Source organism: Astatotilapia calliptera, chromosome 5 (genome assembly GCF_900246225.1).
Source record: "Astatotilapia calliptera chromosome 5, fAstCal1.2, whole genome shotgun sequence".
Classification (NCBI taxonomy): Eukaryota; Metazoa; Chordata; class Actinopteri; order Cichliformes; family Cichlidae; genus Astatotilapia; species Astatotilapia calliptera.
This window is the reverse complement of record NC_039306.1, coordinates 12,450,071-12,472,992: the sequence shown is the minus strand read 5'-3', so window position 1 is coordinate 12,472,992 and position 22,922 is coordinate 12,450,071. Positions and strand designations below refer to the sequence as shown.

At 44.5% G+C, this 22,922-nt stretch overlaps 2 protein-coding genes across 12 annotated transcripts in view; both read right to left on the bottom strand.

Annotated features, from left to right (window-relative positions):
* ptprt (protein tyrosine phosphatase receptor type T) overlaps positions 1 to 22,922 on the bottom strand; it is a 326,863-nt gene that overhangs the window by 55,902 nt on the left and 248,039 nt on the right. The gene's annotated exons all lie outside the window — the stretch shown is intronic.
* LOC113022167 (uncharacterized) lies at positions 20,380 to 22,642 on the bottom strand. The gene is made up of 8 exons (XM_026167293.1): positions 22,121 to 22,642; positions 22,013 to 22,048; positions 21,765 to 21,935; positions 21,520 to 21,633; positions 21,280 to 21,342; positions 21,133 to 21,195; positions 20,933 to 21,034; positions 20,380 to 20,826 (listed from the first exon to the last, which is right to left on the bottom strand). The coding sequence occupies exons 1-8, from the start codon at positions 22,191 to 22,193 to the stop codon at positions 20,723 to 20,725; spliced, it is 726 nt and encodes a 241-aa protein (XP_026023078.1). The 5' UTR covers positions 22,194 to 22,642; the 3' UTR covers positions 20,380 to 20,722.

Here is a 22,922-nt window from a genome sequence, read left to right as displayed (position 1 = left end):
TTGATGAGGTCCGCCCCGAGTTCCTGAAGGCTCTGGACGTTGTAGGGCTGTCCTGGTTGACACGCCTCTGCAATGTTGCGTGGAGATCAGGGGCAGTACCTGTGGACTGGCAGACCGGGGTGGTGGTCCCCATCTTTAAGAAGGGGGATCGGAGGGTTTGTTCCAACTACAGGGGGATCACACTCCTCAGCCTCCCTGGGAAAGTCTATGCCAGGGTGCTGGAAAGAAGAGTTCATCCGCTAGTCGAACCTCGGATACAGGAGGAACAATGCGGTTTTCGTCCTGGTCGCGAAACACTGGACCAGCTCTTTATCCTCTCGAGGATACTTGAGGGTGCATGGGAGTTTGCCCAACCAGTCTACATGTGTTTTGTGGACTTGGAGAAGGCATTCGACCGTGTCCCTCGGGGTGTCCTGTGGGAGGTGTTGCGGGAGTATGGGGTGTCTGGCCCATTGCTACGGGCCATTCGATCCCTATACAACCGTTGCAAGAGCTTGGTTCGCGCTGGAGAGATTATATCTCTCGGCTGGCCTGGGAATGCCTTGGTATTCCCCCGGATAAGCTGGAGGAGGTGGCTGGGGAGAGGGAGGTCTGGGCCTCTTTGCTTAGGCTGCTGCCCCCGCGACCTGGCCTCGGATAAAGCGGATGAAGATGGATGGATGCTTTTAATTTTTCTAATTTTATATATGTTTGCACATTTCATTTCTTGTTAAATGCTATCTCTAATATAAGATTGTACTACTACTACAACTTTATTTTGCAATGTTTTTATTAAAAGGTATTCAAATGAAGAAATTTGTGTTTTTCATTGAGATACATAAGTTAGTAAATGTGAAATTGCTATACAAGTCAAATAATGGGGAGATAATCGATAATCAAATCAAAATAGAATTGGACTGAAAAATTATTCGCTAGATTCATCAATTAGGAAAATAATTGTTTTGCCCAGCCCTATTTCATTCCTCTTCGTAGGTGCATACCTCCACCCTTTTCCACCTGTGCCCTACTCTAATTACAGACCACAGTGTCATCTGCAAACATCAAAGTCCATGAAGACTCTTTCCTGACCTCATCTGTCAACTTGTCCATTACCGTAGCAAACAAGAAGGGACTCAGAGCAGAGCCATGTTATCCCACCCCCACCTTACACCTATCTGTTACTCCAACCACACACCTCACCACTGTCTTGCTGTCCTCATACGTGTCCTGCACGACCCTCACATACTCTGCCATTGCTCACTTCCTCACAGTTCCTCTCTTCCCTATCATATACTTTCTCTAGATCCTCAAAGACACAGTGCAACTCCATCTGACTTTCTCTGTATTTCTCTATCAACACTATCAAATAAAACACCACATCTCTATTTCAGACAGGCAAAACAGTCACTGCCTTCTTTCCTAGACATCTCTGTGCCTCCACAGGTATGTCATCTATACCAACTGCCTTTCCCCTCTTCATAGCTGTCTTCAGTCCCACCTTACGAATCTTTTGCACTTAATGATTTGTCGGCTGTGTTCCGTTGTGTTTTTTATGGCCATGTTTTGAATATGTTTTCTTGAAATAACTATGTGCATGTTAATGTTTCACTTTAAATTTAATAATAGTTTTAAGGTTTTCCAGAAACTAAATAATGAAGACTGAAGCTGCTGGGCAGGTCTTTCACAAGGTCGTATTTGGGTATGTGTGCTCAGGACAAAATAATTTTAATTTTATATACTGTAAATGGATGTGTATGTACCTTTCAGTACTCGCTGTTTTGCATGTGTGTGTGTGTGTGTGCATGCGTGCGCGTCTGTAGGCGCATGCACGTGTGCGTACATGTTAAACTCACCAAGGTCAAATATGCATTAAGCCAGGCATGAAATAGAGTCATAGCAGTAGCTCCACAACACTGACTATGATGAAGACATCTCAATGCTAATGGGGAGATTTATTGACCCCACAGGCACAAGGTTGTATGTGTGTGACAGACAGATATAAGGACGGAGCTGGGTGTGCACAGCTAGTGTGTGTTGACAGTGTGAGAGAGAGGGATTGATTTGAGTGAGGTGTGTGTGAATGCGTGTGTGTGAAGGCCGTTTATGCTGTCGGTGAGTGTGTATGTTAATGCAGTCCTTCATGCTTGGCAGTGTGCTATATAAAGTTCCCTCCTCCCACCCTGTGACTTTATTAAGACTCAGTTATGGATGACTTCGAGTCAAAGTATCACTGTGTTAGCACTTAACTCCATCTTCAAAACTAGTGTGCCCATCTTTCTGCCTTTAAATCTATATTGTATACCCTTTTTCAAAGAGAGGCAAAATGTTCCCATTTAGCTCTGTAGTCTTCCAGGATTAAAAGCTTGGCCTTTTTGTTACAGTATGTGCAATTAAATATCACAGGCATGACCACCACTATGTTCATTATATACTGCATATTATAAATTTAGATTGCTTTAAATTATATCTCACAGTCAGTTAGGATTTTTTGTATGCCCGTGGTTTGGCCTCACAAAAATGACTGTCATCCACAATATTTTTTTCCAAGTAATATGAAAGAAGTGGCTTTATTAGCAGCAACCGAATATCTGTATTTACAGAGAAATAAAAAATCTAATTCTGCTTTTATTCACTGGGCATGCATCGGCCAACACAGGCACAGTCACTGTAATTAGAGTAGGCAAACTATTATTCAAACGGAAATTGAAATTATGCTAAACAATACACACTATAAAATATAACCATTATTTTCTACTTGGACATTTGTAGTTGGAAATAAGTAGCAGACATGCCATTCTTGCTTTATTCTATCCCTATCGTAGTCCACTGTTCCGCGTTACAACGTAATGATGCAACTCATTTTACATTCATTAAATACAGCATTTCATTTTAAATATGCCTACCATGATTCAATCGTTTTCTTCTAGCTACACATCCTAGCATGAAGAAACATCTGTTATATCAGGCATGTCTTTGTAAATGCACAGGTTCTTAAAATGCAAATAACACATTCTGCAAACATTACAGCACTAAAGTTCAAGAGCTGGAAACACTCTCATGCAGTTTGGAGACAGAAATCTTAGCAGCGAGCATTTTAAAAAAGCGAGAAAGCTGTGGCTGGTAAGTTTATCTCTTTAGTTCTCTTCCTCTTTATTTCTTTCAATGAAGCACAAGGTCAAGTTCAACTCTATTTCACTGCTGCACAGCCTGGCCAGTGAAATTCTCTTCGGTATGGATGAAAAATTGCTCAGATATTTGAAACACATTATAGCCGGCAGAAGAACAGTAAGCCGTTAACATAAAAGATGGAAAATACAAGTGCAACTGAGCTGTCCAGGGGAGGAGGGATGAAATGGAAAGCAAAAAAAATGATAGAAATGCAGACAGCAATCAGCGGATGAAAGAGTGGAAAATGAAAAGAAATAAAGAGATCCCTTGAGCCCTAATATGTCTGCCAGTCAACAAACGATGTATAGTAAAATTGGCCTTGAAGGGAAGAGGGTACACATACAGTGGCTTGCAAAAGTATTCGGCTCACTTGAACTTTTCCACATTTTGTCACATTAAAGCCACAAACATGAATCAATTTTATTGGAATTCCACGTGAAAGACTAACACAAAGTGGTGTAGACGTGAGAAGTGGAACGAAAATCATACATGATTCCAAACATTTTTTACAAATAAATAACTGAAAAGTGGGATGTGCGTAATTATTCAGCCCTCTGAGTCAATACTTTGTAGAACCACCTTTTGCTGCAATTACAGCTGCCAGTCTTTTAGGGTCTGTCTCTACCAGCTTTGCACATCTAGAGACTGAAATTCTTGCCCATTCTTCTTTGCAAAACAGCTCCAGCTCAGTCAGATTAGATGGACAGCGTTTGTGAATAGCAGTTTTCAAACCATGTTTGGCATTGATCACCACCTGCACTCATGTATATATCTATCTACTTAGCACTTTTAATTCTTATTCTTATTTTTATTTTTATATCTATTTAAGCGTTTATGACAGTATGTTTGCACTACGCACCACAGCAATTTCCTAATGTTGTAAACCTGCTCAACATTTGGCAATAAAACCCTTTCTGATTCTGATGACAGAGGGGTTAGCACTGTTGTTATGTAGTTTACATGTGCCCCTTGTTACGTTTCGGTGTTGTCAGTGTGTTGTTTTTGGCGTGACTGTTATGCGTTTCCTGTTTTACTTTGAAAGTCTGTGTTATCTTAGTCTTTTCAGTTTACGTTTCCCTGTCTCGTCAGTTCTGAGTTGCCCCAGCTGTGTTTCCCTCTTGTTGTCCATTTTCCTGATTGCTCCCTCTAGGTATTTAAACCCTGTGTTTCAGTGTGTCATGGTCGCGAGCTCCCCCGTGTTGTAAATAGTTTGGTGTTTTGTTGTAAATAAATAGTTTGTTGGGGTGTAACATATGGGGGCTCGTCCGGGATTGCCTTCGCTGGGGGGTCCGGGGACCGCCCCAGCCTTTGTCGTCGCTGGAGGGTCCGTGGGACCGCTCCAGCCTTCATCCGCCTTCGCTGGAGGGTCCGTGGGACCGCTCCAGCCTTCATCCGCCTTCGCTGGAGGGTCCGAGGGACCGCTCCAGCCTTCGTCGGCTTCGTCTGTCTGGATCAAACTTTTCACTTGGTGTTAAATGTTTGATTTTTGGGTGGGGGGAACTGTTACGTTTCGGTGTTGTCAGTGTGTTGTTTTTGGCGTGACTGTTATGTGTTTCCTGTTTTACTTTGAAAGTCTGTGTTATCTTAGTCTTTTCAGATTACGTTTCCCTGTCTCGTCAGTTCTGAGTTGCCCCAGATGTGTTTCCCTCTTGTTGTCCATTTTCCTGATTGCTCCCTCTAGGTATTTAAACCCTGTGTTTCAGTGTGTCATGGTCGCGAGCTCCCCCGTGTTGTAAATAGTTTGGTGTTTTGTTGTAAATAAATAGTTTGTTGTAAATAGATTTGTCGATACTTTCGTTTTGGGATTTTGGTGGTGAGCTTTAGTGGGGGTTTTTTGTGTGTGTGTTTTTTTTTTTTTCTTTATTTTTACTTTTTTCATGTTGCACTCCGGTTGCCTAGGCCGGGGTGTAACACCCTGTGCAGGTTTCCTCCTGCCACAGTCCTCCTTCCAAACTGGCTCTTGGCATGCATGCGAGAGTATGTGGTTGCCTGCCTCTGTATGTTAGCCCTGTGATGGACTGGCAGTATTTCCATGTCTTTCACCTTATGACATGCCAAGTGCGTGGATGCATACTTTTTTAAAGCCTTAGTGGGTCTGAGTGATGAGCGACAAAGGATAAAAATGACAGGGGAGAAAAAAATTGAATATATTTCTTATATAAGCATCATGTCATTAATTAAAGTGCAGTTCGCTGATTGTGATTACAAAATCAGCTTAGAAGACTTTGAAATCCAGAAAAGAAGAGATGAAAAGAATGACAAAAAAACAAAAATGGAGAAGGAAAGGGAAATAAAGGGCGATAAATGACGGAAGAGAAAGAGCACCAGCAGAATGTATATCTACTGCGGGTCACAGAGATCATCTGGTCTAGACAGTATCCCAGCGGTTTACCTCATTTCACCTCCCTTCTCATGACACAAGGCCAGAAATCACTTATTCACAAACTCCTCATAACTGTGTGTGTATGTGCACGAAAGCCTGCCTCTTTGTAACATAGAGACACCATAGTCAAACAGAGATAACTGTGTGTGGGTGGGTGTTTGTTTGTACATGAGTTACTTAAACTGTGATCTGTGAAGTCAGCACACAGAATATTTTGCTTCATGAGAATTTCTTATTTAACAAAAATTGAGTCTTATCTTAGCAAGTTAGCAACTGAGAGAGAAAGAAACAGGTGGCCAGAAAGCTTCTCCTACTTCTCTTTCCAGAAAAAGGAGCATCAACTTCAGATCCTTGTTTGCCAGTTTGCTGTGTACTGTTATTCAGTTTGTTAGTATTGATGACTTTTGCCTGATGCATTGAAATAAAAATTAAAGCTAATAATATGTGAGTTATACTAGCTAAATGTCTCCATTTCAAAGCTGTCAAAAATCACATGTTTGTCAGTTACTCCTGATATAAGAAACCACTACTACTAATAATATTATTACTAAAAATAATAAGCCAACACATTCTTGAATCCAACCTACGAATCTGAAAATGCAATATGGTAGCAAAGAGGTTTGTTGGGGGTTTTGTTAATATAAGAAAAAAATACAGATTTAATCTCACTAGGCCCTTTCTCTGTGGAGTTTGCACGTTCTCCACATGTTTGCGTGGATTCTCTCCAGGTACTCCAGTTTCCTCCCACAGTCCAGACATGCAATTAGTGGGGTTAGGTTATTGGTGACTATAAATTGCCCATAGCTGTGAATGTGAGTGCGAATGGTTGTCTGTATCTGTGTTAGACATGTACCATCATTGGTGACCTGTCCATGATGTACCCCCTGATCCTGATAAGGATAAGGGCTCCAGACACCTCAACCTAGTTTCTTCAGAATGCCAAGAAAAATAAATAAAATAAAATAAATCCTGGAGATATTCCTACAATGCATTTTCATTTGCTCATTGCATTTTCATCTGAAACCATTTTTTTTTTATATTGGTATTTTTAGTATGTTCCTATACCCTTTCACACTAAGCCTTACTGAATGAAGAAAATAAAAAACTGAAAAGGATCCCAGTCATTAAAGCAAACTGAGCCAACTAACTGCCGAAAAGGTCTGGTATGCTGGGTTTAGCTGTGGCTCCTCAGTCAAAAGGAAGTATGTCTGAGAGACCAGTAGACTTGAATATAAGCTGTGTAAGCAGGCAGTCAAGATGTGGCTGAAAAAGAGCACAGAGGTTCAATCTGCCTTAAGAGCATAAGGTTTAGAAAAGCCTTCTCTCAACCCTGCACTCACCTTCAATTACCCAGCAGTGCCACATTATGGCCAAACAAAATGACTACCATTAGCCATAATCACCTTACATGCAGCCTGATGCTATGCTGAACTGGACTGGGAAAATAATTGGCCCTCAGTAATATGGTTGGAAAAAAAAAAGAAGAGATATTTCCAATACGAGCAGGGCTGTAGATAGAAAATATGTGCTCTTTGCACAGGTGGTAACTCTGGACGATCATCAACTTTCATTGTGCCAGCAGCACAGTTGCTGTTAAGTGCTCTACTTACTTGCACTGCAAAATATTTTTTTGGAAAATGTCACGTCAACAAGGTCTTTGGACTGAATCGTTTCTTTCAGTAAAATATGCACTGAAAAAAAATCAAGGATTCTCATCTTTTCATTATGTTAGTTTGCTCAAAATCTTTTCATCACTTTTCCTGTGTATCATTTTTTTGAACAAAGATATCCTTCACTCGTATGTATTGGCCCTTTTCAATCACAGCAGCTTTTTAAGGGACTTTAAATTGTTCATTAAAATGGAAGAACCTAGCTCTAAACTTAAACGCCATAAAGTATGGATCTTGAAAGTATTATTAGTAATAGTGTTCCACTTATGAATTCAGTCAAAAACAGAGATATATACTACAACAGAGAGATAATCCCATACAGCTTATGACAAAATTTGATCCGAAGTGATTGATGGCCCTAATCACGACCTTTTGACCCCCCGCCCCTCCCCTCCGTGGGAAACCCCCGCGTGACGAATCGTATCCGGAGAAAGGGGGGCGGACCCCGGAAGCGCGCCATCTGTTGCTAACCGTAACGAATTGCACCCCGAGAAAGGAGGGGTGAACCCCCGGAAGAGCGCCATCTGTTGATGTGAAAAAAAAGTTTTTAGTGGGAGGGACTGCAGCGAGGGAGGAGAATAAAAACCAGAGAGAGGAGTCCCGTCACAATTTCAAAGTCTCTCACACACACAAGATGGATTCTTTCCTTCTGCAGCCCTCCAGCGGTCCTGTTTACTTGGACGGTGAAGAAATCTGCTCTCCCGCAGAACCCTCGAGCATGGGCGGCAGCAGCAGCGAGTGGGCCTCGTCGATTATCAGCGATACGCCGGTGTCTGTCTACAGTACCAGACCCGAAGCAACCGACACTCCGCGGAAAGAAGGAAGAAGTAAGAACGTCTTCATGTTCCGCAGCCAAATTCCAGCACCGAGAAACTTGCGAGGAGAATGGACTCTGCCTGCTGAGGGTTGTGGAAAGTGGGGCTACATATTCAAATATGAATCGGGGGAGCTCTGGTTTTATCAGTTGAACGAAGGAGAAAGCTTGACGGAATCGAGCAGCATTGTGAAGCTGACTCCCAATGACTGGGCCGTGCTGAAGCTGCTGGTTGCGATGGCTATCGGAGAGGCAAATGAGGATTTCCCCATTCCTGAAGAGGAAGATGTTGCCGCTAAAAGACCCCGGAGAGAGGTAGATTCTCCTCCCCCTCCTCCTCCTTCTCCTTCCGTCTTCGGTGATGAAGAAGAGCATGATGCTGCTGATGATGAAGAAGAGCATGATGCTGCTGATGATGAAAAAGAACCTCCTTCTGACTCGTCTGATGAAAAAGAGGATACTGCTGCTGAGAATGATGAGGATAAAGAAAAGACCCCCTCTGTAGAGGATGTTTCCTCCCCTGATGAATCAGCTGATGATGATGATGATGATGATGATCATCCTCTCGACACAGTTACAGAAGAAGAAGAAGAAGAAGAAGATGAGCCCCTGGCCGAAAAACTTCCAGAAGAAGAGCCCCCAGCTCCAGAAATAAAAGAGGAGAAAGCAGCTCCTGAGAAAAAAGAAGCTATTCCCCCAGCTCCAGAAATAAAAGAGGAGAAAGCAGCCGCTGAGAATAAAGAAAACATTCCCCCGTCTCCAGAAAAAGCTACGGAAGAAGAAATAGAAGCTATTCCCCCTCCCCCGCCGCGAAACGGAGGCATACGCTTCAATGATGACCAGCTGATCAAGACTAAAACAATCTTGTCAACCGTCTGGTCTTCAGGAACCACAGCTACGGGGAGATGGAGAATGAGAGCAAGTCTGCGTTCGACTGACGAGTCTGATGCCCCTGACATTTTTGTCATGGAAAAATTCAACCCCGACTGCGGATTATTTCGCAGCATGATGGTTATACCAGCCAAAGAGTGGGTCGTAAGAATGCTGCAAGTGAGGAAGGATATTACAATTCTTTTTCAAACTTGCCGCTGCTGGAGGGATGCCGTAGGAGTAAGGAAATGTCTCAACTTCTGAAAATCCCCGCCCCTCCCGGACCACGCCCCCCTTCCTTCTGTTTTAAAAGTCCGATCAAAAAGCCTTTTTTAGCTCAGAGAGAGAGAGATGGACTCTGCACCCCTGCTTCGCGATGAGGAGACCTGCTCCACCGATTGTTTTTCTGACGAGGGCGAGGTGGTACCCGACACTCCCGGTTACTGGCCTCTGAAGCGCCTGAGGCGGCAGCAGCAGCAGCATACCGACGAGATGGACGGCTGGGCGTCTTCTTTATTCATCGACACTGTGAAAACTGCTGTCTATCATCTGGTCAACTTGGTGATAAACAAGCACCGCACCGACGAATGTAATGGATGTAAGATAGACCATCCCAGCCAGAGACAACACGAGTGCCTGCAAATTCTGGAGGATGATTTTTATTCCGACAATTATTATAACATCAGAAAGAAACTGCTCACTCCTCGCTTTGTCCCATCCATTCAACGGCTGTTGATTGCTCGAAACATCAAAACTGAGGATGTTAAAGTCGGGATGGTTGCGGAGACCTTGCTTCATGAGCTGAAATCGGTGAGGAAAGTCTTTGACGCCATCACAGACGCTTATGACAATTTGGTGGGGCAAGATGTGGTTAAAATCGGGGAACTCCGTCTGGTTACGGAGTTTTACAAAGGTTGCTGATTCTTTTCCTGCATGCTTCCTATATTTAACCTTGTTTTTTAAACCATGTATTCTGTTTCTTTTTTAAAAAACAAAAAAAAAAAAAAACTACCTCATTTTTAATCGTGTATTCTGTTTTTTAAAATCCTACCTCATTTTTTAATCGTGTATGCTTTAAAAAAAAGTATCCTGTTTGTAACCATTTAACATGTTTACCTCATGTTTTTTTAAAAAAAGAAAAAACAGTTTTTGTAACCGTTTGACTCTATAACTGTGTTTTATCTCAGGGTTTTGAATAAAAGTGTATTCTGTTTCTTTTTAAAAAACAAAAAAAACCTAACTCGTTTTTTAATTCTGCTTTATTTTAATCATGTATTCTGTTTCTTTTTAAAAAACAAAACAAAACAAAAAAAAAAAAAAACCTACCTCGTTTTTTAATCGTGTATGCTTTAAAAAAAAAAAAAAGTATCCTGTTTGTTTGTAACCATTTAACACGTTTACCTCATGTTTTTAAAAAAAAAAATAGTTTTTGTAACCGTTTGACTCTATAACTGTGTTTTATCTCAGGGTTTTGAATAAAAGTGTATTCCTGTTTTTGTAACTTACTTGTATTCTATAAGTGTGTTTTATCTCAGGGTTTTTGAATAAAAATGTATCCCTGTTTTTTGCATGTTAAACCCTCTGGTTTTGAATAAAAAATATTTAAAAAGCATTCATCTCTGGTTTTTGAATAACGTATTCCTGTTTTCTGCACATTAAGCCCTCTGGTTTTTTGAATAAAATAATAAAAGCCGACTCCTGCGACGTTATAACGCAGACGAGCTTTTTATCAGAAGACGAGATGGCCGAGAAAAGTGAGATGAAAAAAGTGTATTATGATCCGCATCACCCAGGTAGTTTCGGAGGAGTAAATAGACTTCGACGCGCTTTAGAAGATGAAACCGGTAAAAAAGTTGATATCCGCAAGGTGCAGAATTTTTTATCCGAACAGGACGCCTATACTCTGCACAAGCCGGCGCGAGTAAGATTTAAGAGAAATAGAGTGTTTGTGACCAAACCCCTGAAGCAGCTTCAGGCCGACCTGTGCGACATGAGACAGCTGTCTGAATACAACGACGGATTCAATTATTTATTAACCGTCATAGACGTATTTTCAAAAAAGGCTTACGCCCGCCCCCTGAAAAAGAAGACGGGTTCTGAAGTGACTGAAGCTTTCGAATCTGTGTTGAGAGAGAGTGAAATACCGGAAAATTTACAGACCGATGCGGGAAAAGAGTTTTTCAACAAGAGTTTTCAAGCTCTGATGAAAAATCACAGCATCTCCCATTTTGCTACCGCCAGCGACCTAAAGGCCTCGGTGGTGGAGAGATTTAACCGCACTCTGAAAACAAGGATGTGGAGATATTTCACCGCGCACAATACCAGACGCTATCTGGAGGTGTTGCCAGACCTGTTAGAAGGATATAACCGCAGTTATCACAGCAGCATTAAAATGGCACCTGCCGAGGTGCGCCCCGAGAACGCGGATCAGGTGTTTCGCAACTTGTATGGAAACACAACCGCCCGTCCTAAAATAAAGTTGAAATTTAAGAAGGCGGATCTGGTGAGGATATCCAAATTGAGAGGGGTATTTGATAAAAAATACGAGCAGAGTTTCACGGACGAAATCTTTACTGTGATCAGGGTCCTTCACCGATCGCCACCTGTGTATAAATTACAAGATTATGACGGGGACCCCATTGATGGGTCGTTTTATGAGCCCGAGCTGCAGAAAGTGAAACTGACCGAGGACAAAGCGTTTCATGTGGAGAAGATTTTAAAGCGGCGCACAGTCAGAGGGGAAAAACAGGTTTTTGTCAAGTGGAAAAACTGGCCGGATAAATTCAACAGCTGGGTGAAAGCCTCGGAAGTGGTAGGCGTATAAAAAAAGAGACCCCTCGCATCATTCGGCTCATTTTTTAAAATTCATCATGCAGTCCGAAGGGTTTTACGTGACCCTGCCTTCCAACGCCAGCAAGGGCTTATTTAAAGATAACACCAGCGGCTGCTACACGGTAGATCTGGCCAAACCCCTCGAGCTGACCGGAGAATGGAGCGTGGGCTTATGCGAATTCATTTACCCGCGCACATGGTACAATCTATCGCCGGACGCCTCCTACTTGGAGCTGATGCGGACGACGGAGGAAGATCAGCCCCTGGTGATTTTAAAATTCGGCAGGGGAGGTCATTACGGACGCGTTAAAGATCTATTGGATCACCTGGTGCCGGCGATCCAAAAGTACGACCCGTCCTTCGAGGCTTCGTTCAACAACATCACCAAACGTCTGGATATCAAAGGAGTCGGGAGCCATAAAATAAAGGTCTTCCCTCCTCTGGCTTACATGCTGGGATTGAAAACGAACGAGTGGTGGACTCTGTCAAAGCGCTCTACTCCGTATCCGTGCGATATGAACGCGGGCGTATATAACCTGTTTCTCTACACCGACATCGTTCAGTACCAGCCGGTCGGTGACAGTTACTCACCGTTGCTCAGCGTCCTTAACGTGAAAGGCGATTACGGAGACGTGATCAGCATCAGACATAATACTGTCCATTACTTGCGCGTTTCTAAAAAATACATTAAAACCATACGCGTAGAAATTAAAACGGACCGCGACAGATTCGTGGATTTTGTTTACGGGAAAACGATAGTCAAGTTGCACTTTAAACCGGCTTGACAAATGGCTGCGCGTCTCCCGCAGGACCCTCACCGTTTTGTGAGGTATTATGAGGGGCAGGTGGGAGGTTCCCTTCCGGGTTTTTACGGAGCGCCCGTGATGTACGGCAGAGGGATAGGATCCATCTTCTCCAGACTGTTTCGTTTCGTGTCTCCTCTCTTCAAATCAGGGTTCGCCGTAGCTAAACCTCACCTGAAAACGGCCGCAACCAATATCGCTACAGACGCTGTGAAAAGAGTGATGGGTAAGCTGACAGAGCCTCGCCAGGAGGGGGCGGGGGGTATGATGGTCCTCTCCCGCAGGAAGAGGAAACGCCCTCCGGGCGAGCGGATTAAAAATAAAAGCGTCGGAGTAAAAAGTAAATCAGTTAAGGCTGGCAGCGGGAAGAGAAGGAAGCCCCAGAGGAGCTCTGACATATTTTAGAAGAAAATAAATAAAAAATGTCTCTCTTACACAAGAAATCTGCCGAATGCACCCTTGCCGAACTGGATCTATTTTCAGCTCCCATGACCCAGCTATCCATAGAGGATAAAAAATATCAAGAATGTCAGCCCCTCTCTGCTTTGAACGACAACTCACCCATCGAATTTTTCATCCCCGGAGACGGGGAAAAGTATCTCGATCTGAACGACACCATGCTCCATCTGAGAGTGAAAATTACGGAAAGGGACGGGAGCAACATCCCACCCGACGCGGGGGTAGCCCTCATCAATTATCCTCTCAACACAATTTTCAGTCAGTGCGACGTTATTCTGGGGGATCGATTGATTTCGCAGTCCAGCGCCACCCATCCTTACAGGGCCATGATCGAGACGCTGCTCAACTTTTCAGAAGACACTCTAAAGAGTCAATTCAGCGCCGGTCTGTTTTACAAAGACACTGCCGGAGACATGGATTCTATAGTTATAAGCAACGGGCCGAACAGAGGGATAAAACAGAGAGCCGTTTTCACGGCCGAGTCGCGAGAAGTGGACCTGCTGGGTCCCCTCCACGCAGATATTTTCTTCTGCGAGAGGCTCCTGCTGAACTCTGTGGATTTGAGAATTAAATTGATACGCAACAGCGACGCCTTCAGTCTGATGGGAACTCGGGATTCGCAGTTTGCTCTGAAAATAACTTCGGCCTCTCTGTTTGTTAAAAAGGTCACTGTCTCGCCGGCCGTCAGGCTGGGGCACGCCGCGGCTCTGATGAAAGGAAACGCCCTCTATCCTCTTTCGCGCGTTTCTGTGAAAACCTACTCCATCCCTGAAAATTCCAGGATCTGCAACCAAGAGAATCTCTTTCTGGGAGCCATGCCCAAATACGTGGTCCTGGGCATGGTTCATCACGACGCCTTCACCGGGAGGAGGGATTTGTCGCCTTTCAACTTTAGACACAACGATGTAGAGTATCTGGCGTTGTGTCAGGACGGCAGGCAGGTGCCAGCCAAAGCTTTCCAGCCACAGTTTGACCGCGGAAATTCGGTCAGGGAGTTTTATCACATGTTTTCCGCCACGGGGAGACACCTCAAAGATTTACCTCTGAGCATCGATCGCCGGGAATTTAATGAAGGGTACGCCCTTTTTGCCTTTAATCTGGAACCCAGCGAGGATGCTGACGCCCTGTCTCCCGTCTCCAACGGGAATTTGAGGCTGGAGATGAGATTCAGAGTTCCTCTACCTCAAACCACAACTCTCATAGTGTACGCCTGCTACGATTCAATTCTGGAGATTGACTCTAAAAGACAGGTGCTGGTGGATTATTACTAAAATATACACACATGGATAACCTTCAGCTGGAGCACATTCTACATCGCGCCTTGGGAGACGTTTTCTGCGGTGTTTGGGCCTCGGACCAGCTGGCCTTTTTGAGGCGCGACTTTAAACCCCCCGCCTACTTTATAGTAAACACTCACCCCTCGCACTTGAGGGGAGAACACTGGCTGGCTCTGACTCTGGAAAAGGACGGCTCCTCCACTTTTTTTGACTCTTACGGATTCCCTCCCGACTTTGCTCACTATCCCTCGGTCATCTCAGAGTTTCTGGAAGGCCGCTCTGACAAAATACTCTATCACGATCGTCAACTTCAGCACCCTATGTCTGTCGTTTGCGGGCAACATTGCATTTTTTATCTATGTCACAAGGCTCAGGGGTTATCCGTCGGTAAAATACTTTCTCTGTACTATAACGATGTGTTTAAAAATGATGACATGGTGTCTGACTTTCTGAAAGGACGCTGCCCCGCTCGCTCTCGCAGAGGTCATCACGGGGCGTGCTCCTTACAAAAGTTTAAAGATGTGTGTATCAAATAAAGAAACGTAAACAAAAAAAAAGTTTGTTGCAGCGTTTTTTTTTATTTCATTTGTAAACAAAAAAAACCATTTGATTTTACATAGAGGTCCAGGTCGGGGAAAGCGTTATTTTGACCCGAGAAGGTTTTCTCCCCCTTCGCGCAGGTGTCTGTCCTCCCTCCTCCTCCACAGATTTAAGACGCGCATACTGATCGCGAGCTATACGGTTATGTATTGAGGATGAGGGTATGTTTGTTTCGACCAAAGTAGTTAAAAACGCGTTCCATCCTCTCGGTCGCGTTTGGTTTTTACTTTTAAAAGAGAGGGAGAGGTTTTTAAATAGATCGATCATGTGCGAACCCCGCACCGCATCCCCCTTGTAAACAAATTCACCCCTCTTTGTCCATCCTCCTCCACCCTCAGGTAATTTCTGCATAATGTAGCGTGCGTTTTTGCGATCTCGAGGGGGTAAGGATTTTAATACTTCTTCCATCATTTCATCATCCTCCTCTCTGGGCCGCTGCACTTGCTGCTGCACTTGTTGCTGCACCTGCTGATGCACCTGCTGCTGTTGCACCTGCTGCTGTTGCACCTGCTGCTGCGCCTCCTCTGGCGGGAGCTGGAAAGTCAGCCTACTCTCCTCGTCCCGGTCCTGTTTAGAGAGTGTGAGATATCTCCGCAGCAGAGACTCGTATCTTTTGATTTTTTCATACGAATTTAGCCGCGGATCCTCCAGTATGGCTTTCATCTTTTCGTCCAAATCGTCTTTGGCAGTTTCTCTGACGGTAGGCTCGGTGGGTCGGGTCAGTTTTTTCAACTCGTGAGAGGGAACGAGAATCATTTTTTTAAACATCTCAGCGTTTTTGAAATATTCCTCCCAGCAGGTTCCCTAGAATGGGTACGGCTGCGGACAGCAGAGGGAAAAGAAACCCGCCCGTTTGTTTCTTTAAAACTTGACGCTTACGGTTTAAACTCGTTTTCTTGTCGGCCAGCAGCCTGATGATCTTTTTCTGGCGTTTCAGTTTTTGGTATTGAGGAGCGGAGAGAGGTATGTTTCCCTTTAAAAGATTTAAAGCTATCTCGCACAGCGCCTGGAGGAAATCCGGGGAGCTGTGAGCGAGAATGTCTTTGCGTTTCTGCGGCGACGCGTGGTACAGAGCTTGCAGTAAGACTGCGTTTCTTTTTATACGCTGAGACATGGCTACTTGGGTTTAGGCAGGTAAATGACGGGGTACTGCCCCGGAAGCAGACCGGCGCGCACTCTGTAGCGTTCTGGGCACGAGGGAGTGAGATCGAGGATTAAATACCCGTGGGGCTCCTCGGTGGCGTCTTTGAAACTGTCTGAGAAAAAGGTTTTTTGCGAAGGGAAAATCTGACGGGCCAAAATCTCAATCTGCAGCTTGTCTCTGGGGTTTTTAAACAACACCATATAATTGGAGTTTAAGCTGATGGTGCGGCTGTATTTTCCCTGATGAAAAACGTTCTGGGTTAGCATCATAACCGAGACGTTTTTATGGTGGCGGTATTGAGTGAAAATTTTAACCACTTCCTGGTGATCCGAGGCCTGAAAGATGACGTCATCCAGCACCACCAGAACGTCTCGGAAATCTTCAAAAGAATCAGGCAGCCCTTCGATAAATTTAATGTTTTTATTGGTCTTTGAAAGCTCCTCATACATGGGTTGAAAAGAAGTATAAATCCACACAATATTCGCGGGCACAGTATCCATGACGCGTTCACAGTTTTCCAAAACACACTTTACAAAATGAGTTTTCCCACACCCGCTAGGACCCACAACTAGACAGGAAAAAGGCACTTTCAGTCTGTGATCAAAATCAGTTTCCTCCATTCTTTTTTTTTTTTTTTTTTTTTTTTTTTTTTTTTTTTTAGAAGAAAACTAAAACACTAGTACCCGAAAGGCAGAGTTGTACCGTCTGGAAAGAGACGTCTCTTGTCGTAAACCACGCGAAACTTTTTCTGAAATGTTCTGTTTTTGAGCACAAAGCCTCTCTTATCCCTCTGAATACCGTTCTGAGGGGTCTGGAGCTCCGCCTCTTTCATACCAGAAAGGTAACTTTCCACCAACCCGCTCATACTGTCGAAATTGACGCGTTCGCAACATTCTCTCGTCTGCGTTATTCCTTTCATTTTTACCACCATTTTCTTTTTGTTTCTGGTCCGGTAGGCGTAACTCTTTGGACCCGCGGAGACAAATTCCTGGATGGTGTCCCCGTCTAATTCGTCCGTGAGATCCCCTAGATAGTTGCCCAGCTCTAAAGGTTCCTCCCCCTCTTTCACTACGTAGATCAGAGAGTCGGTGTCGGTGTACAGAACGCTGCGCTGCAATTTTTCTAAATACTCGTAGAGTTTTAGGCGGGCGTAGGCTGTAGTAAATGCGGCAATAAAAACGTTATTGGTAGCGCCGGGAGGTATCACGCACCGCTCGTTATAGCTCCACTGAATTAAAGCCACTTCCTGTTTTTTGGTCTTTAAAAAAGAGACGTGTTTAAAGACGTACTGTCCTGAAAAGACGTAGTTAAAAAACTGACTCGGTTTTCTGACCAGAGCGGTCTGAGTCAGGTTGGTTCTCTGAGCAAACTTTCCCCAGAAACTGTTGAGACACAATTTCGAAACTTGTCTTTTAGCCTGATTCACCTCTATTTTTGACGGGTCTAAACGTATGCCCTGATGCCTGTGGTACTCTTCCACGTATTTGTTCCTCTCATCCTCGTCGCGAGCTTCCGGAGGATAACCGGAGGCTTCCTGTTTGCCTTTGAGAAAAGTGTTAATATAACCGGCAAAAATATCGCTGCTGCGACTATCAAAGTGCCAGACCTCTGTGATTTTAGCCACTCTGTAACCTAATTCTAAGGCTTTGTTAAACTCGACGGTGACCCAGACCCCTGTGAGAGCTCTGGCCTCGTCGTCGTGAAGGCACGGATCGCTTTGTTGATTGGTCTCGGCGCAGGTGCGACAGAGGGAGAATATTAATTTACCTCCGGGGGTTTTGTACGGTAGAACGGGGAAATAGAGCCCGCGCGGCGGGTAAACGGTGGCTCTGATCAGCCCGAAATAACTGCGAGGGTCTGCAAAATTCTCTCTGATGATTTGGGGGTGATGCAGAGGGTAAGCGCGCTTGGCGTTGACGTAAGGGTACAGGGATGTGACGTCTACGTAATACACATTTTCTCCTGGCGAGGCGCTGTAACGCAGCCTCAAGGCCGAAGTGCGGCCTCCGTAAAGTCCCGAGCGAGGAGACAGAGGTTCCGGGGCTTCGTAGCTCCGCATAAAATTTTTAACCTCCTCATTCGATTTTTTCATCTCGTTCCATTCGTGCTCCCACAGAGTGACCGTGCGGACTCTGTAAACGTTTCTCAGCTCCCGGAGCCTCGCCTCGGCAGAGGCGTGCAGGTCCCCGTAAGGAGCGCGGGTCAAAGGGCAGATTTCCTCAGGCCTGTAGCATTTTGGACAGCCGTGATAAAAGCATCCCAGAAATTCCCACACCCACTTTTCCCCGTTAATCAACGCGTATCCGTCGACAAAGTACGGGCCTATTTTTTTCTCTCCGCCGGTTGTGAGAGCGTGTTGAACGGGGATTTTCTGAGAGTGAGCTACCCACTCCAGCCACTGAATGGACGCGTGCGAATAGGCTCTGAACCTGCGCCCGTAGTTGTCGGGCGAGGGGATGGCCAAACTGTTTTCGGGTAGGAAATTGGTGAGAAACACTTTCATGCAGGCTGAAGCTATAGTGACGCAGCTGAAAGGGTCTACTTTAGTTTCGCCTATAAACCCGTCTCTGAACTTTACGCACGCCTCTCTCAGGATATTAACGTCGTTTCGGCAGTAATACAGGGACTCTTTTTCAAAGTTAAACACTCCCCGGGAGGCCTCGCAGTGCCAACGCAAAAACTCTGCCCTTTCGGCTGGTGACATGCGTTCCACCCCGTAATCTGAAGGAGGAGGGTACGGACCCGTGTATTTTAAACGGTCCCGCGAGCTGAATTTGTGAGGAAAAAATCCCTTGGATTTGTCCTCGAAGCCTAAAGCTTTGGGCATAGCGCTGAGACGCATGGTGAGAAAAGAAAGCGAGTCTATGAATTTGAGAAGGAAATCGGATTCTGTGAAACATATAATTTTACTGCCTTGCATGACGAGAGAGGGCGTCATCCCACCCCCCACCAGGTGGCTTAGAATTAAATAGCTGTCAAACCCTTTCGCGTTGTGCGCAACGAACGTGGTCTCTCTATATCTTTTCCTTCTGTATCTTTGGAGAAACTTTTCAACACAGTCTACACCGTAAGCGTGCCACTCTTCTCCTTCTAGAGATTTTGTGCACACTAGGTAAGGGACGTGCGCCCCCTCCCTGTCTGGGAAGGTTTCAAAGTCATAAAAGATTATGGAAGCGTTATCAGAGTTTTCATGTTTCAAAGGTTGGATGTAACACAGGTGTTGATCGTCGTCGGGAGGAAGCTCCGCGCGACAGATTTTACATCTGGCGGCTGTGCACCTGTGCATTCCGCGACGGGAGAGGTGCTTGCAGTCCGGACATTTATACAATTGTTGACAAACGCTGAGGTCTGAACCGGAGTGAATTCTAGGTTGTTTGTGCTTTAAATAACACGCACGTGTGCGACATGATCTGTTACAATCCGTACAGATTACAGAGTCCAGAAAGTGAGAGGGGCATGCGGGGTCAAAACAGAGGTTGCAGCGGTTTTGGCAAAAGTGTTCTTCTCTTTTATAATACCCGCGGTGACATTCGTCGCAAATGTACTGAATTCCTAAAAATGTTTTTAGATTTTTTATCCCGTAATAGTGATGGTGGAATAAGAATAAGTACAGCGGGTGAGGCGTGTTCGGGTAGTCTGTTTCGATTAATGAAAGAGTTCTGTCCTCGGGCGGGCGGTAAAACACGACGATTTTACGTTTTAGTATTTGTTCGAATTTACCTATGTCGGTGAGAGTTACCTGAGTGCGATCGCTCAACCCCGCTAAACGCTGCAGCTCTCTGCCGCGTTCCAGGGCCTGTTTATCTGTGAAATGAGGTTGAGTGAGGTGAATCAGGTTGATGGCAAAACACAGATTATCGTTTTTGTTTTTTACCACGTACAGACAGCGGCGCTTTTTGACTAGAATTTCATCGTCTAACATTTTTTGAATCTTTTTACGCGGGTCATTACTGCCACCGCCTCTAGGATTTCTAATTACTTGCACAACAATTTCTAGGGGAGAGCCTGCGACGATCGCTCCGTTTGATTGTATCAGCCTGGCTAGCAGGTCCTCAAAAACCGGTACAATGTTTTCAGCGCTTTCGTCGTCGACGCTAAAAACAGAGTGATTTCGCGCGTGCTCGCTGATGATCTCCAGTTGAACCCGGTCGTTACGACTAACTTCCGGTCTGACCCTATCCGCTAGATCTACAAAATTATCCCTGACGTCGAGGTAAAATTGAGCGAGGTCGCTCGCTTCATCCGGAGAGGGAATGTTAAATACTCGCCTTATTTCGAAATTATTAAAATGTTCGCGGCGAGTCACCGCATCGTTCTGTACCCGAGATCCTCCTCCTCCTCCTTGTTGATGCTCAGCAGGCCGGTCCTCCTCCTCCTCCCTGGGCTGCTGATGATGATGCTGCTCCACCTGCACCTGCTGCTCCCCCTGCTGCCGGTCGTAGAGCTGAAGAGCATTTTCTATCGGCTGCAGAGGGTCAAAGTTCAGTAGACCGGCAAGCCGCTCGTTTTCAATGTTTTGAAGGAGGATCTGCAATGCGTTTTCTAAAGGTTGTAGAGGGTCGTTTGGTGGTGGTGGGGCTATATTGTTTTCTAACGGTGGGGCTAAATGTTCATCGTTTCTGTTTAATTCTGCCACGGCTTCCAACAAAGCCTCAGGAATGCTGTGTTCTTCCGACATGATTTTCTTTATTTCTTAATTCACAGACTTTTACATGCTTTTACTTTACAGGTCCTTGTGTCTGTATATCGATGCAAATGTGCGAACTGTTGCGACGTACATGAAAGCGAGTTTTTCAAGGATTCTCTTCTTATGAAGCATCCGTCGAGCTGTAAGAAAAGACGGACAGAATGTATTTTTTAAACCTTACATTTTTTTTTTTTTTTTATAGAGCAGAGAAGTTTAATAGGTTCGATTCATCCCCCAGTCAATTACCTCTCAGTCTTCCGAGAGGAGCTCTCACTCTCCTGATAGGAGGCGATCTGAACGGTTCCTCCTCAGCCTGATTTTCTTCCGTCTGATTTTCTGTATCGGTCTCTGTCGGGGAAAATAAAACAGAAGAGATTTAAGAAAACAATCTCATCCTTCCTATTTTTTTTTTTTTTTTTTGAGAATGAAAAAAACGTTTTATTTACCTCGCTCCTCCGCCCGATTGTCTGTAGCGGCGGGGGATTGGTTAGGTAAATCCGCAATCTCGGCTGCCGAGAAATAAAACAGAAGAGATTTAAGAAAACAAACCTCCTCTTTCCTATTTTTCGAGAATGAAAAAACTTTTTATTTACCTCGCTCCTCCGCGCGATTGTCTGTAGCGGAGGGGGGTTGAATAGGTATATCCGCAATCTCGGCTGTCGAGAAATAAAACAGAAAAGAGAAAGATTTAATAAAAAAAAAAAAAAAAACAAAAAAACTTTTTAGCTCGCTTTATACCACTCCAAGTCGGGAGGGGCGGTATAGCACACTCGGATTACTCCGCCACATCCTGATATTTATCGAAATGACGGATATTGCATCATATTGTTTACCTTTTGGTTTAAAAGGTATTTTCCTGCAGTTCTCCCGGTATGCGTTGACGAAAATAACGTCGTCGTCTTCTTCTTCTTTTCGCTGCGGCGGGGTCTGTATATTCTCGGTTACCTCTGTCGAGAAATAAAGCAAAACTTTTTTAAAAAATCTGCTCCGGGTCGGGAGGGGCGGTATAGCACACTCGGATTACTCCGTCACATCCTGTTATTCAACAAAATGGCTGATAATGCATCATATTGTTTACCTTCGATTTTAAAACTTTTTTCTCCGCGGTTCTCCCGGTATGCGGAGACGGAAATAGTGCCGTCTTCTCTTCGATGCGGCGGCAGCGGAGATTCTGCGGGGGATATGGCTTCTAATTCGCCGTGGAAAACGGCCGGATTTCTGCTGTTACTCACTGCATTATCGATTGTTTCTGTAAGTATCAGAGCATGGTTAAATCAAGTCTATCTAAACTTGTTTAAAAAATGGTATATACTTATTTAAACGTACCGTAGTCCACTTGCGTGAAATCATTGATGTAGAAATCTAAAAGAAAGTAATCAAATTATTGACATCTCTGTTGATATATAATTTAAAGTCGTAAAGAAAAAAACTTACCGGGGTGAGGTATGAACAGATCCGGCGAGATGGCCCTCTGATCGGCGGCGTTGTTTGAACGGGATGCTGACATAATATTCTCGGATTCTTCCTCGCGATTGGTAGAACTGTCACAGATAGCGACTCCCCTTCCGCTTCTTCTCTCATTTTATCCTAGTCTAGCGAAGCATCTGTTTTTCGCATCTTTCTCTTGACAATACCGGTAGTTAGAGGGGGTTTGTTTTTTTTTGATTGCCTTCTTGCGAGCGCCGTCTGTTTTCCCCCATTCCGCAACGGTAAAATATGGCTTTGAGACGGGTATTTGTTTTACCAAATGGACAATTGCTGTCTGACCTTGTTCTTGCTGTTGACAAAACTCGGCTCATGGTTGACTCGTTCCCACAGAGGGGGTGCTTTAATAAACTTATTCGAATAATTAGATTTTTTTTTTTCCTCGCTAAGACTAGTTTTATGGGGAGATGTAAAAAACAGGGTTACAAGCAATGATAATATCGGATGCTGACTCCTCAGCGTCATCATTTTCTATCTATTGAGAAAACTTATTGTAAAAAGTAATGAAGAAAAAAACTCCTCCTTGCCTCGCGGGGTGTGTGTGTGTGTGTGTGTGTGTGTGTGTGTGTGTGTGTGTGTGTGTGTGTGTGTGTGTGTGTGTGTGTGTGTGTGGGCCTTCTTGTGAACGCCGTCTGTTTTCTGCAACGGTAAAATACGACTTTGAGACGGATATTTGTTTTACCAAATGGACAATTGCTGTTGACAAAACTCGGCTCATGGTTGACTCGTTCCCACAGAGGGGGTGCTTTAA

Excerpts from the sequence above, each read along its gene's own strand:
- LOC113022167 (XM_026167293.1), bottom strand. The coding sequence starts at position 22,193 with ATGTCAGCATCCCGTTCAAACAACGCCGCCGATCAGAGGGCCATCTCG. Across the intron at positions 22,049-22,120 it reads TCTGTTCATACCTCACCCCG|ATTTCTACATCAATGATTTC; the intron begins GTAAGTTTTTTT and ends ACTTTCTTTTAG. Across the intron at positions 21,196-21,279 it reads CAATCGCGCGGAGGAGCGAG|CCGAGATTGCGGATTTACCT; the intron begins GTAAATAAAAAG and ends ATTTCTCGGCAG.